General features: G+C 46.9%; 1 protein-coding gene across 1 annotated transcript in view; it reads left to right on the plus strand.

Annotated features, from left to right (window-relative positions):
• LOC126336127 (suppressor of lurcher protein 1-like) overlaps positions 1–14,999 on the plus strand; it is a 309,867-nt gene that overhangs the window by 245,778 nt on the left and 49,090 nt on the right. The window contains exon 7 of the mRNA XM_049999616.1: positions 13,828–13,887. Within this exon, the coding sequence (XP_049855573.1) occupies positions 13,828–13,887 (60 nt within the window). The remainder of the gene's footprint in view (positions 1–13,827; positions 13,888–14,999) is intronic.

Below are 14,999 nucleotides of genomic sequence, written 5' to 3' on the forward strand. Positions count from 1 at the left end.
TCATCGTTGAGCAGTAACCCTAGTTGCTCGCTTCTAGCAGGAATCTTGATGTATGTCCTGTCACTTCATTCATAGTTTCGCCCACAATCACTACATCATCTGTAGCTGTAAACATCGTCTCGCTTCCAACGGCCTCCAACACCTCTCATTTTCCATTGCAATTCTGAACAGAACTTGCGACACAGGATCTCTCTGCCTCAGCACATTCTTAACTGTATAGGGTGCCAGCAATTGATCTGCAAACCGTACTTGGCGACTTGACCTGTTGTAATAAACTGCTATTGTTGGTATGCTGAACTCCTGAATTACCTTCCAGAGGGCTGGCCAGTTAATGCTGTCGTAAGCCTGCCAGAAGTCAATGAACGTAAGGTGTAGTCCTTTTTCAAATTCATAAAAGTTCTCCATTACCTGACTTAATGTGAAGGAGTGGTCTGTGGTTGCGCGTCCCGAAGTAAATCCTCACTGGAATGTGCGTACAATCCCTCCGAGCAGTGGTTTTTGTCGACTGCTGTAAACTGTGTAACATATCCCCAGTAGCGAGATCCTTCGGTAACTGTACACTTGGGTGACATCGCCCTATTTCAAAAATCAGGCATACAACTGCTGCGTTTGTTCGTTGTGTGGAGATCCCGTCAGTTGACGATAATTCTGCCACAGGTTGTCTCAGACCTATTTCCGCTTCCCCCTGCCTCGCACCGTCCCCCTCCCTCGTACAGCACTAACGCCGGTCTGCATTAATGTCTCTACCGCCCGTAGCCCTATTGCTTCTAAGGGCCTCCAGGATGGTTTGTATCGCAAGCCACGTATGTCCTGCCACGTCATTTAGAGTTTCGCGCGCAGTCACCAAATCATCTGCAAATGCAAGGTCGTCTCCCTTACAACCTTCCCCAACATCCTATTACGGCCAATACCACGTCTCATTTTTTCTAGCGAAGTGTTGAAAAGTACTGGCAACACAGGATCGCCCTGTGTCAGCCCATTCTTAACTGTGAAGGGCTCGGGAACTTCCCCCAGTACCTGTAATCTCTTCGATTCTTTGGTTCCTAACTTATATTCATGATTTAGTACTTTGTCAAAATAACTTCCAAAGGCTACCAAGATTAAAGTTTCCGGTCTATAAATGCCTCTCGCAAAAATTTTGTCAGAGAAAGAAGCAGCGAGATAATGTCTTTGAACTCTCAATTTCCTTCACTAGCGGTTTGCCATATTCCCATTACTTCTGCCGTATATTGTGTCTGTCCACATTTTGCCACCATGTATGCTGTCTTTTTATTTTCAGTGAGATTCTTCAGTCATTTTCATCTTTTAGTCCATCTAGACGTCATCACCTGTTTACTGCGATCTCCAAACGGCGGCTTTTTCATATGCCTCAGTAGCCGACGTCGCTAACCCACGCTTGTGCTATGGCGCTCGAGTCTGAGGTAAGACGGTTCGAATCGTCACCACCAGGAGAGGTAGTGCTGTACAATCTCTGATCACCAACCTTTGTGCCAATGTCCTGTATTAATTTCCAATTCCAAACCTGTCTGCAATGTCCTATGAAGTGAGGGCATGAGACACTGTTTATGGTGACCCGTCCGTCGGACGGAGACTCCGTGGTGCATTTTGAAAGGAAGAGGCTCCGTTTCATACTGCCCCTTACTTTCTTCCATAACACAACTCCAACTCTACACTGTACAACCACCCATCACGTTCAGCGGCGTAATGCAGATGCACAGCTGTTACTTCGTAACTCCCCATACTCTGATTCTTTGAATATTGTGGGAATATTTCCCCCGTGTGCCCCTCTGCCTTATTGCTCAGGGATTAAGAAATTCGACTCGGAGAAGGAGACGTTGAAACGTTAATGTGCATATACTGACTAAAAAAATCGCAAAATTGAAAAACAATTAACGTCGATTAATGTGATTTCGGGAATTCGAGAGCGCTAATGCTCTGCTTCCTGAACTCGGGTAGGCGCGCCTGCCCCGGATCGAATCTGCTCGGCGGATTGACGACGAGGGTTGGTATTCCATCCTGCTTGGATGTGGTTTTTTAGCGGTTTTCCACATCCCGGTGAATTCCGGGATGGTCCCCACGTTCCGCCTCAGTTACACGCCTCACAGACATTCGGAAACGTTCGCACTATTTCATGACTTACACTAGACGCAGTCAGCTGGGGTACACTACTTCAGTCCCGAGTGGTTCGGGGTGGCGGCAGGAAGGGCATTCGGCTACCGTCTGCAATTACCACTGCCAAATCCGCCATATCAAAGCCGACCCCGCGTTGGAGCGGGACGAAGGCCCGAGAAAGAAAGAATGCAATTTCGGGAATACGTGTGTCTAGGTAACACATTTAAGCGATTATATATAAGTGATTATAATTGCAGGATCACAGGGTAACATAAGAGCGACATAAGACATTGCAAATGTGAAATGCTGGTCAAATAATAGCCACTGTAACGGCAGCGTCGGGGCGAGCGTTACCCTGTAGGAAAACACCCCCTGGAATGCAGTTCTAGCATGGCAGCGTAACAGGTCTTATCACTAGATTGACGTACAAATTTACAGTTGGGGCACGTAAGATAACCAGGAGAGTGCTCCTGCTATCATATGAAATCGCACCGTAGGTCCTGTGGGTTGCAGACAGGTTGACTGCAGACATTCCACTGGCCTCCTCATAACCAACAAATGACCATCACTTGCACTGAGACAGAACCAGATTTCATTAGAAAACTCGACAGACTTCCACCATGATCTCCAATGAGCTCTCGCTTGACACCGCTTAAGTCGCAAATGAGGATGGTTTGGGCTCAGTGCAATGCTCGCTGCAGGGCATTTGGCTCGGAGCTGTCATTGAAGTAACCGATTTGTAACAGTTCGTTGAGTCACTCTGCAGGTGGAGTACGACGCCCAGAGCCATACGTCGAACACAACGGTCTTCCCTCGCGGTGGTGCCACGTGGCCGTCCGGCGTCGCTCCTCTTGCGAGCGCACATACTTCGCGACACCGCTTCCAGCCATCATGCACAGGGGCTGCATTCGTGCCAAGTTCTTCTCCAGTATCGCAGAAGGAATATCTAGCTTCTCGTATCCCCATTTCACGGCCCTATTCGGAGTCAGCGAGATGCTGATAATAGCATCTTCGTCGCCTTAAAGGAATTCTTGACTAACATCAACTCACCACGTCCAGTGTCAAAGACAAATAACTTTCACGAAGGTTACATAGTGTATTTAAACCAAATTGATTTGCGTTTTCACCGCAACGTTACTTGCGCCATTATTATGCGATTGCCGAGCGATGTAGCCCAGCGGTTAGCGCACTGGATTCACATTATGGAGGTCGACGGTTCAAACTCGTGTCAGGCCACCATGCTTTAGGTTTACCGTGCTTTCCCTAAATCTCTTAAGTAAAATTCCAGAACGGTTTCTTTGAAAGGACACGGCTGAATCCCTTCTTCAGCCTTCCACACTCCGAGCTTGTGCTCCGTCTGTAATGACCTCGTTTTCGGTTGGACTTTAAACATTAATCTTCTCCTCCTCCTCCATCTTATGCGATTGGTACGATATTTAAATTGATATGCTGAAAAAATTTCTACACGCTCAAACACTCCAACCAAATTCAATTTTATCGCACATCTTCTCCTTGCGGATGCAATTTTTTCCTGTCGGTGTATTGTAGTGACGTCTTCTCCGTCGGACATGTCCACAGAACAAAAACACTCAAATAAGTACATTCCTGTAACAGCGCGACAGCTCCTTGACCTTTGTTTTAGTATGGATGGACTAATGTCGTCCGAACTCCTACGGGAATCAATAATTTGCGGATAGGGGTTAAAGGACTAGGGACAATGCGTTGCAACGTGCAATATGTTGGAAAGTTGAATCAGAGACCATGTTAGGATGGCCGAAGCAGTTGACGCAAACACTTTAGCGGTCCGGCACAAATTTTCAACTGTCACCATTGCGTTACCAGAGTTCCCCTTTCTGCTGGAAGCACAAATTCCCTCACATACCTTAAGTTTCTTTTCCCACTCTGTATTCAATGGTGTCAGCCCGGTAGCTGAGTGGTCAGTGCGGCCGAATGCTAATCTTAAGGGCAGTCTGCTTTCCGCAGCGCTCCGGCGAGGACTTCTTGTTTACGTCCCTTCCGCACTGTCGCGAGTGCCCGTAGTTGTTTACTACTGCGTTGTCGCTAGTTTAGAGTCCATCACTACCGACGCAACATGGCACATTCATACAGACAAACCACCATCAAGATCAGTTTTCAACCCGATCATGCATGACCGCGAGCTTTTGAGGTGGAACGTTTCCTACGTGACGACGTTAAAATTGACCCGCGAGACACAATTGGTATCCATCTCTCTATCACGAGCAGTGTTGTCTATGTCAAGCTAGTAAGTGACGAGGTGTGCAAGAGAATCATGAGCGCACACGCAAACGATCTTAAATTCAAACATTCTGATGGCCATATTGGGGCGGTCTCTATCGATCACGCGGGGCTTGGCCTACGTACGATACGCGTCTTCGAACTCCCTTTTGAAGTACCACCGGACGTAGTCACCGCGGCTTTCCAGCCCTACGGCAGAGTGATCAGCCATATGGCCGAAAAATGGACCACTTTTACAACGTACCCAGTTCTTAACGGGGTACGACAGATTAAAATTGATCTGACCAAACATGTTCCGTCATATCTTGTCATCGGCGGATGTAGGGCGATCATTATGTATGACGGTCAGCCACGCACTTGCTCTGGTTGTGGCCCAGTAGGGCACGTCCGTTCGGATTGTCTCCGACTACGGCTTACTCAAATTCCGACAGGTGAATCTATGACTTCTTCTACGGTGACGACCCTTCCTCTTAATTACGCCGAAGTTACACGGGCAGTAACCTTTACCAATGCTGACGACATTAGTCCGATAGCCGCCCCCGATGGCGAGAACATACTGGCTTCTGCAGTACAGGATCCGGCCTCTACAACGGCACCCCCACCTGAAGATAATCACCGACTGACCTTGCAAGAAGGCGTGGATGCCAGGATGGACATTTACCCACGGGTTGTGCAGACAGCGGCGTTTCTTCCAGACACCGGAGCAGCTGAAGAAATCCACCCACATTCAGATACTGAAGCACAAGTCTGTAAACAGCGTTCCCCGCGAAAACACAAGAGACGGCGGTGTGCTCCATCGGACGAGTGTTTGCAGCGATCGTCTGACATGGACTGTGGAAATTCCGACGACGGTTCCGACGGTACAGAGGCCACTGTAACTTCAAACTCAACAGATCGCCGTGGTGACGGCTTCAGCCCCTCCGACCCCACAGGACAGCAGGATCACAAGCAGACAGCCGCTGCCGATTCCCAGCCAGCAGAGCCGATGCAGTCAGCGCCGAGTGCCGCAGCAGCCACTAACAGCCGCCAACAGCCGATGGTATTTCATGGCGACTGGGCGGACGACTGTGAGGCACACTCCTTGCCCATCGTGTCGTACGACACGGGGGGAAATTTATCCCACCAGTGTTGATCCTTTCCCGCCATCAGTTACAGTGACGAGACAGCCTTACAGGGTTACTTATGGCCAACACGGATGCTGTGGATAGACCTCAAACTTATCGCATTGCAACTATAAACATAACACTATACGGACGCGCGCTAAGTTATCCTTGCTTCAGGATACGTTGAACTGTGCTTCCATCGACATAGCCCTTCTCCAGGAAGTGTACGTCGAAGACTTCCCAGGCATGTACGGTTACGATGCTTGCGTCTCTCCAGCTTCCCCAACAGGCAGCGGTGTCGCTGTACTTCTTCGGGAAGGGATAGTGGCGGACGATATCCAGTTTCTGCCTGGGGCAAAAGGAATGACACTCACAGCACTGTGTGTCCGCCTTATCAATATCTACGCACCTTCCGGGACGGACAAACGTCGTGAACGTTCACGATTCTTTGCGGAAGACGTCGCCCCGCTCTTCCAAGGTCCCCACGACCATCTGTTGTTTGGAGGTGACTATTGCGTACTGGCACCCAGAGACCAACTCCAACGACATAATCCGTGCCCGGAACTCGAGACGCTAATTCGAGACCTGCAGATGGTGGGCACTTGGGAACATCTTCATTGCCACCGACCGGGATTCACGCACTTCACGAGTCACTCTTCCAGTCGTATCGATCGGATTTATGTCTCACGCTCTCTCGCCGCTGGAACACAGGATGCGGAACTGTGGCCTGCAGCATTCTCGGACCACTCAGCTTACATTTGTGCCGTCACCCTACGGCGGCAGCAAGTGTGGAGAAGCCGCAGCCCGTGGAAATTAAACATCGCTCACCTGTCGTACCCGGATTGCCGCCAAGCCGTTAAGGATACGCGGCATTCATGTGAAAATCGCCTCCGCGCATATCCCACAACGATCCGCTGGTGGTTGGACTGCGCCAAACCGGCACTGAGGCGAACGTTGATAACCTACGGTCGCGACCACGCTACTTGGCGAAGACTTTTACTTCCGGGTCCTGCGCGACTGCCATGCTATGGCGCCGTCTCCGGAACGACAAACGGCGGTCGACCATGCTAAGGCTCAGATCCTCGCTCATATGCGACGCCACCTAGACTGGGTAGTCATACGCTCGAGGACGCAGGATCGGATACCTAGCGAACGCCCGTCAATGTTCCACGTCCTTCTGAACGTAAACGACGCCAACGAGCGCTGATACGCTTCATCGACACGGAGGACGGTCATCGCCTCACCACACAACAAGACATAAACACAGCGTTCTAAAATCATTATTCCCAGCTCTATTCCGCTCAGACCCCTGATCCGACAGCACTGGAGGACGTTTCTCAGACGATTTACGGCACCGTCACTCCGGCAATGGAAGCGACCTTGATGGAAGAAATTACGGAAGAAGAAGTGATCAACGCCATTAGAAAAGGAGCTGTCAACAAGTCTCCGGGTCCTGATGGCCTCCCTTTGGAATTTTACCGGACTTTTCAATATTTATTAGCCTCCCGATGGACGGACATCTGTCGCGAACTACTATCCCTGGACGTGCCGCTCCATGCGGCCCTTGTGGAAGGGATGATTATTCCTATTCACAAACCGTCCGGTGGCTCACGACTGCAGGGCTACCGCCCGTTGACGCTATTGAAATGCGACTTTAAGATCTTTTCTCGACTGTTAGCGGCGCGGATACGCCAGACCCTACGCAATGTTGTCTCACCCGATCATTAGGAGGCGACAATAATATTCAAACAGCACTCAGCGAATATCGTGACTTGATCTCACTGGCGAGGGCATGTCGTCTGAAGGGTGCACTGGCGGCCATCGATTTTAGTCAAGCTTTCGACCGAGTGCACCATAACCATTTGGAAGGGGTCCTCCAACATATTTGGTACCCACAGCCATTCGTCACTGTCGTCATGTGACTATTCCGCGGTGCGACGTCCAAGGTGATCGTCAACGGCCGACCTTCGCAGCCCCTCACCATTTCTCGATCGATACGCCAAGGCTGCCCTCTGTCCACTTTACTTTACGCTGTACCAATGGAACCTCTCCTATGCGGCCTGCGCCAACGACTAACGGGTATGACGTTACGAGGCCACACTTTCCGATGTAAAGTGTACGCTGACGACCTGGTGATTGTCATCCGCAACGGTGACGACACCGCTAGCGCACTAACTTGGATAGCGAAATATGGCATGGTCACTGGTAGTCGTATCAACGTCGCAAAATCGGTGGCGATGAACATCGGGGTCGGATTGTCTGAGAACAGTGTCACCCTCTTACAGCTCAGTGATAGTTTGAAATATCTCGGCATTGATTTTACAGACGATATACGACGGACCGCTGCTCACAACTTTCGACGGCTTTTACGAAATGTTCGGACTGGAATTGCCAACAACCGCCTACAAGCCCTGGACATCGTCCAACGGACCCAGTATGTCAACACACATTTAGCGTCACGCATTCCGCACATCGCCCAGATATTCCCTATACCGGTGATGTTAGCTCGCCGTATACTTGCGGCTTTTGGGTCCTTCGTGAGTTCAGGAATGCTTTCCAAGATCAAATATGAGTCTCTCACCCTTCCCCCGGATCGGGGAGGGCTTGGCCTTTATCACGTTTATGACAGAGCGGTCGCCCTATTTGTGAGCACATTAGTCAAACTATGGCACCGCCGTCCGGACAGTCTGACCAGTTTGTTAATAGAAGAACTAGCACCGCCTTCCCTGTTGCCGCCTGTGCCGATACACCACGTCCCCTCTTCGCTCTTCTACATCGGTGTCTTTTACCTCGAACTCAGTTACGTTCGACTTGCCTTACCAGCGACTGAACTGGTGACGGCAAAGACGGTTTATCAGGTCCTGCAACGTGGACGACCCGATAACGTTGTGGAGAGGAAGCACCCGAACGTCAACTGGCGGGTAGTGTGGAGGATAATTCACCACGTAACACTGGACACTGACGTCACGGCGATGTCGTATATCACTGTCAACGGTAAGCAAGTGACCAGATCCAGGCTACATGCGATCCACATGGTAGACTCATCCACGTGCACGAGCTGTGGCGTTCAAGACAACGATGAACACCGTCTTAGCTGTGGTGAGTCTACAGCAATGTGGCACTTAGTGAGGCAAATGTCAGCACACTTCCTTCAGGTCACGCAGAATCATATCGACCCCAAGACTATCTTATTCCCGGATGAAACGTATTACACACGCACTAAAACTAATGCAGTGACGTGGCTTCATGGACATGCAGTGCATTATTTGTTTCAAGACGGCACCCAAGGACACTTTAGACTTTTGGAACTATTTGCAGGAACGACATTGCAAGATCCTCCGTGACCCAAAGTATCGATAATATTTTTCCAATTTTTTGTGGAGTGCGTTCCACGACCCTCCTCGTAGCTGGAACATCACGGGAAAGAGAAGCTAAAATTACAATGCGATAATAGAACACTACACGGTACAACGTGAGATCTACTTTCACCATTACGAGAAGTCACACCTGGATGATACAGCAGATGGAGAGTTTCGTTGTGAACCCTCACACTCTGTAGCAGTATTTGTCCCATTTCCTCTTTTTGTCACCGGTGCGAAAAGGTCTTCGCAGTTTTAGTTTTCCCATCCGGTGCAAGATGTAGCACTGGTTAATGGTGGTATGGATTCCACCCTTCAGTTTTGTTTCATGGTTTCCTTCGTCCCGCACTTTGCTCTCTTTCTTTAAGCCTTTTTCTACAACTATTAGCATGGTTTTAGTTACGTGCGTCCCAAACTCGACGCAACGAGTGCACTTACTAGTTTTCAGTTCCTTACTGTTAAAGAAAAAAAAAGAAAAAATAAATTTTTAAAAATTTTAAAAAATGGGCCCCTCCTCACCTTGACTCCGCCAGCCTCCTACCTTATCAATCTCCAAAAAAGAAGTAGTTGTGAGTTCTAAAGTTAAGTCCGATAAAAAGAAGTCTTCCCTCAAGTGAAAATTTTACTTTCTTTATATTAAAAAAAAAAGGGGGCACGGGTTCGATTCCCACCGGGTCGGAGATTTTATCCGCTCAGGGACTTGGTGTTATGTTGTCCTCATCATCAGCATTTCATCCCCACTGACGCGCGAGTCACCGAAGTGGCGTCAAATCGAAAGACTTGCACCTAGCGAACGGTCTACCCCATGGGAGGGCCTATTCAAAAAATGGTTCAAATGGCTCTGAGTACTATGGGACTTAACATCTTAGGAAATCAGTCCCCTGGAACTTAGAACTACTTAAACCTAACTAGCCTAAAGACATCACACACACACCCATGCTCGAGACAGGATTCGAACCTGGCACCGCAGCGTCGCGCGGTTCCACACTGAATCGCCTAGAACCGCTCGGCCTTTGCGGTCGGCTGAGGCCCTATTCACACGGAACTTAATTCAACGGTGTTACGGGGAGGCATGAAGATATTGACAAAGAATTAGATTCCATTGTGGTCAAAATTACTGCTGAATTTTACCAGAGACGGAACTGTTCTTTTTCATCATCACTTCGTCTCACAAACTAATGACAGTTAATTTCGCCACATGCCAGAAGTGATACATTAATCGCCACTTGCCACTCGGATGACACATATATATCCAACACTGATATCCAATATACACCGTAATCCAAAATAACAGCCGCGGTAGACGGGAAAGTTGCTAAACATTTACTCATATCCAGCTCACACAGTTCTCTTTTATACCACGCGTTAATAAAATTTTACCTTTTCACTAACTATTGTAATTACGTCTGATGTCGCAGGTTTGCATTGGAGAGAATACACTCTCAACCACTGTGTGCATTAGACTGAATGACATTCTCAACCACTGTCTTTCGACCATCACCACTGACTTCGTGGACCCTTTTCGTACTCCCCAACACCAAATTTATATTCGATGTTAACAAATGGTTCCTTTTTAGAATCGCCTGTCTTATTATACCTGGTCTGAATTTTGCGCAAACTCTACTTCATCAGTCGTCAGTTATTTTGCTTCTTAGATAGCAAAATCCACCTACTGTTTTTAATATCTCGTTTCCTGAAAAATTTTCAGGCAAGTGGGTTTGTTGCGTCCCGCAATATTCTCAAAACATCACAGCGGAACTCACCTGCGACTGTCTGACCACACTAAAGAAATTCAATATGCATAATTCTATGAATGAAATATGTCATTAGCCTTGACTTGAGCGAGTAGGCCAGAAAAATACACTTAATAAAAACGGTACCAAATCCAGATTCGAAACCGCCTACAATCACAGCAGCAGTGGAGATTGTAAAACAACTGAAGAACAACAGAGCCAGAGGAGAAGATGCCAAGATCTGGAAAAGAGAAAGCCAAAGCTTGACAAAAGAATCCATAAGTTTCTCACAGAAATACGGTTTTTAAAAAAAAGCGAAAAGAAATGCGCTCTGATTCACCCACTCCACTAAAATGTCGGAACAGACTCTAATAAATTATGAGTTACTTTACTATCACGGGCAGTTACAAAATTCTCTCCAAGGCATTACCCAACACAGTACAGTCACAAGCTGACACAAAGGTAGTTTGTGACAAACTACCAACACTGTGTCATATTAGTGGACTTTAAGAAGACCTAAGACTCCACAGACAGGCAGACTCCCTTTGACACACTAGAGGAATGTGGAATACACAGAAAAAACCAGAGCACTTATGTAACAGTAATTAGAGACACAACATCAAAATTAAATGTATAGCAGGAATCTCAGAACCATGCGAGATACATACAATGATCAGGCAAAGAGATGGTTTTTCGTCGCTTTTAATCAACATGGTCTTGGACAAAATTATCAAACAATGGGAAGAAAAAGCAAAAGGAATGCGGTTAGGAAAACGTACATCATATGAGAAAACGCTGTAGACAGAAAGAGAGAAAACATTATGCCTGCACACGGAATACGGAAGGTTAACAGAGCGAAAAAAATTCAAGTACCTGGGGAAGTACACACAAATAGCAGGATCAGACAAAGCATCCAACAGAGAAAGCGTCGAACTCATACGGACTCATTACAATATAAGAAACGTATTAAGATAGGCCCAGCACTCAGGCACTGCAATACAGTTCCACCATCAGCAGCACTCTACACTTCAAAAATGACAAAAATCGAAGCATCAGGTGTCACAGAGACAGAAAAAATAGAATGTCTAATCCTCAGAAAAATTTACGAAGCGAACATCAAAGGTGCAATATGGATGAAGAGACGAACCAAAGAATTATATGAATACACAGACTGACTCACAGATATGATCAAAACACATTAACGTTCCATGGACTCGTACAGAGAATGAACAACAGACTCATTAAAAGAGTGTTTTATATTAAACACAACTCAGCCAGAAAAACCTAATTGTCATTAAGAGAAGAAGACCGAATCAGTTGCGAAATGATAAATACTAGGGTAACCCCCAAGAGTTAGGTCTCCAATTTTTTATAAGTACATAGACCTGTTTATTTCTACAATGGTTTAAATCAGCTTACAGATTGACCATTTAGCTATTTTTCGACATAATGCCCCTTTCTGTCGATGAATTTTTGTAGACGCTGAGGCAGTTTTTGTATGGCCTTGTCATACCAGCTCGCCGCCATGCTCTTCAGAAAGTTATGAACCTCTTCTTTCACCTCGTCGTCGGAGCTGAATCGCTGGGACCACAATTAACGCTGACAGGTACTGTGAGACTGAAAGAACTCAAACAGGCGATTTAGAACCGGAGAAGAGGAATGTTGTGCAAGGACGTACTCATTCTCCACGACACGCTCGCCCACACATCGTTCGGCAAGCCGTTGCTCTCCTGCAACAGTTTCAGTGGAACATAATCACCCACCCACCCTATAGTCCTCACTTGGCGTCCAGTGACTATCACCTGTTCCCTGGGTTAAAAGAACATTTGGCCGGAAAGCAATTCAGCTCCGACGACGAGGTGAAAGAAGAGGTTCATAACTTTTTGAACAGCATGGCGGCGAGCTGGTATGACATGGACACACAAAAACTGCCACAGCGCCTACGAAACTGCATCGACAGAAATGGTGATTATCTCGAAAAATAGCTAAATGTTCAAGCTCTAAACTGATGTAAGCCATTGTAGAAATAAACAGGTCTTTGTACTTATAAAAAACTAGGAGACGTTACTTTTGGGATAACCCTCGTAGAAGAGAAAAATTCAGAAACAAAATTATGAACACGAAATCTGAAGTACAATAAAGGAAAAAACACTGAAAATATGGACAGAACAATGCAAACAAGAACACAGTCAAAGCGTGAAGAGGCTTTGGTGAGAGAAAAGAAAGAAGCAAACATGACAATACTGGATAACCTTGCGAGATTCAAATCTAGATACTATCTTAACGACAGAAATGTCCAACAATGTAATTATGTAATTGAAAATTTTACTTCCAACAGCTAATTTCTACTATAAAAAGGTTCTTTCTCTCTCTTTAAACGTTATCAAAGCTAAAACAGGTTTTCTTAGTTTATTTATGCCTTTTTTAGCTATGCGGCTATTATGCTCTACTCCACTGGGCACAATGGCGGCTTGGGGATTTTTCCAATTATTCATTCAAGAATGAAAATATGTGACAATTAGGGGCACAGTCCGACTGTACTACCTCTGATTTGGGAGTTACTAGATCGATTGCGACTTAGCTAACAAAATCCCCGAAGTTTTAGGGTGGCTATTTTGCCCGCCATTGCCCTTCTCACAACGATACAACGTGCCAGCTTAGCAGTAGCAACACAGCTAGAGACACTTAGCGGCGGAAGTTCGTATGTCTGATGTCTGGGCATAATATTAAAATTCTAGAAAGTTTTGGGTGACACCTCATATCCCGAATGGCATTCCTACAGTGTATCACAGCCATGAAATACAGGTGATCAAAGGTGTTCGGTTGATGTTGCGGCAGCGTTGTGCTCGAAGCACTGTCGGTGTGCCCTCGACACAGAAGCATGTGGAGACCCTGCACGATCTTGGAAACTGTCACACACAATCTGACCTATGGCAAATGCGCTACCGTTGCCCCTTTCCCGCCTTATTTGCGCCTTTCCCGCCTTACGACTGGTGGCCAGCATGAGGACTTTTGACGCCTTAACCACTCGAGACGCTGATCTTTACTCTCCATCTCAGCATTTGTTTCTGGGTTAATTACTTGGGAGTGTATGGTTAACGCGGAAATTCGTTGGTGATAATTGCTGCGCCTACAGGCCCCAAATTACTTAGAATTCTTTATGCCGCTATGAAAATAGGCTTGAAACTTCCTCTTTAAGTCGTATGTGAGGACTTAATTCAGGTTTTTTATTTCAGCACTATTTTTTGTACCTTTCTGTTACAGAGAGAAGGAGCGTATTCGGCTGGTCTTTGAAGAAGTGTCCTTACAGAAGAGAGATGCCAGGTGAGTTCGGTAATCAACTGCAATACCGTGCCAATACTACACTTAACCTCTAGCAACACCTTTCAGCGTGACATTAGTCCTGGAGTCTCCGAGACACTTATATCGTCTGTAAAGGACGGAAGGAAAATAAAACGTCCTTTCGACAGCTGTGTCATTTGAGGCAGAGCAAAAGCTCGAAATACGAAAGGATGGGGAAGGAAGTCGACCTTATCGTTTTCAAAGGAACCATCCCGCCATTTGCCTGTACCGAATGAGGCCAATCACAGAGAACCTGAATGAGGATGGCCGGGCGAGGATTTGAACCGTCGTCCTCCCGATAAGACACCGATATGCTAGCCACTGCGTTACTTCGCTCGGTAGTGGCGCTGTGGCCGAGTGGTTCTAGGCTCTTCAGTCCGGAACCGCGCGGCTGATACGGTAGCAGGTTCGAATTCTGCCTCGGGCATGAATGTGTGTGATGTACTTAGGTTAGTTAGGTTTAAGTAGTTCTAAGTCTAGGGGACTGATGACCTCAGATGTTAAGTCCCATGGTGCTTGAAGCCATTTGAACCATTCGGCACATGGTTTTGTACCTTTGTTCTGTATCTGCTGAAGACAATAAATGACCGTTGATGCACTCCTCGTTAGCGAAATAGCGCACAGCAGCCTGTTCATTGCTCCCTGCCGCCGTTGGATAAGTAGCTGCTGCAGCAAGTCGTATAACCCTAGCTTACTTATTTGTTAGATAGTTTAATTAATTTCTTTGCGTGTTTTTGGGTACTTGCATTGTTTAATACATATATAGCGGGCGTATTATAGTATTTGAGGGTTGTAGCATCGCGCCTTAGTACCTGAATAGTGCAAATTCGCGTAGTCGTCTGTCTTCTGTTTTTGTTGTGAACGGCCAGTGTCGGTTGGCCAGTCAGTGTGCTCCCTGCCGCCGTTGGATAAGCAGCTGCTGCAGCAAGTCGTATAACCCTAGCTTACTTATTTGTTAGATAGTTTAATTAATTTCTTTGCGTGTTTTTGGGTACTTGCATTGTTTAATTCATATATTTCGGGCGTATTATAGTATTTGACAGTTGTAGCATCGCGCTTTAGTGTTTACTTCGTAGATTCTTATTTAAATTGCG

Source organism: Schistocerca gregaria, chromosome 2 (genome assembly GCF_023897955.1).
Source record: "Schistocerca gregaria isolate iqSchGreg1 chromosome 2, iqSchGreg1.2, whole genome shotgun sequence".
Lineage (NCBI taxonomy): Eukaryota > Metazoa > Arthropoda > Insecta > Orthoptera > Acrididae > Schistocerca > Schistocerca gregaria.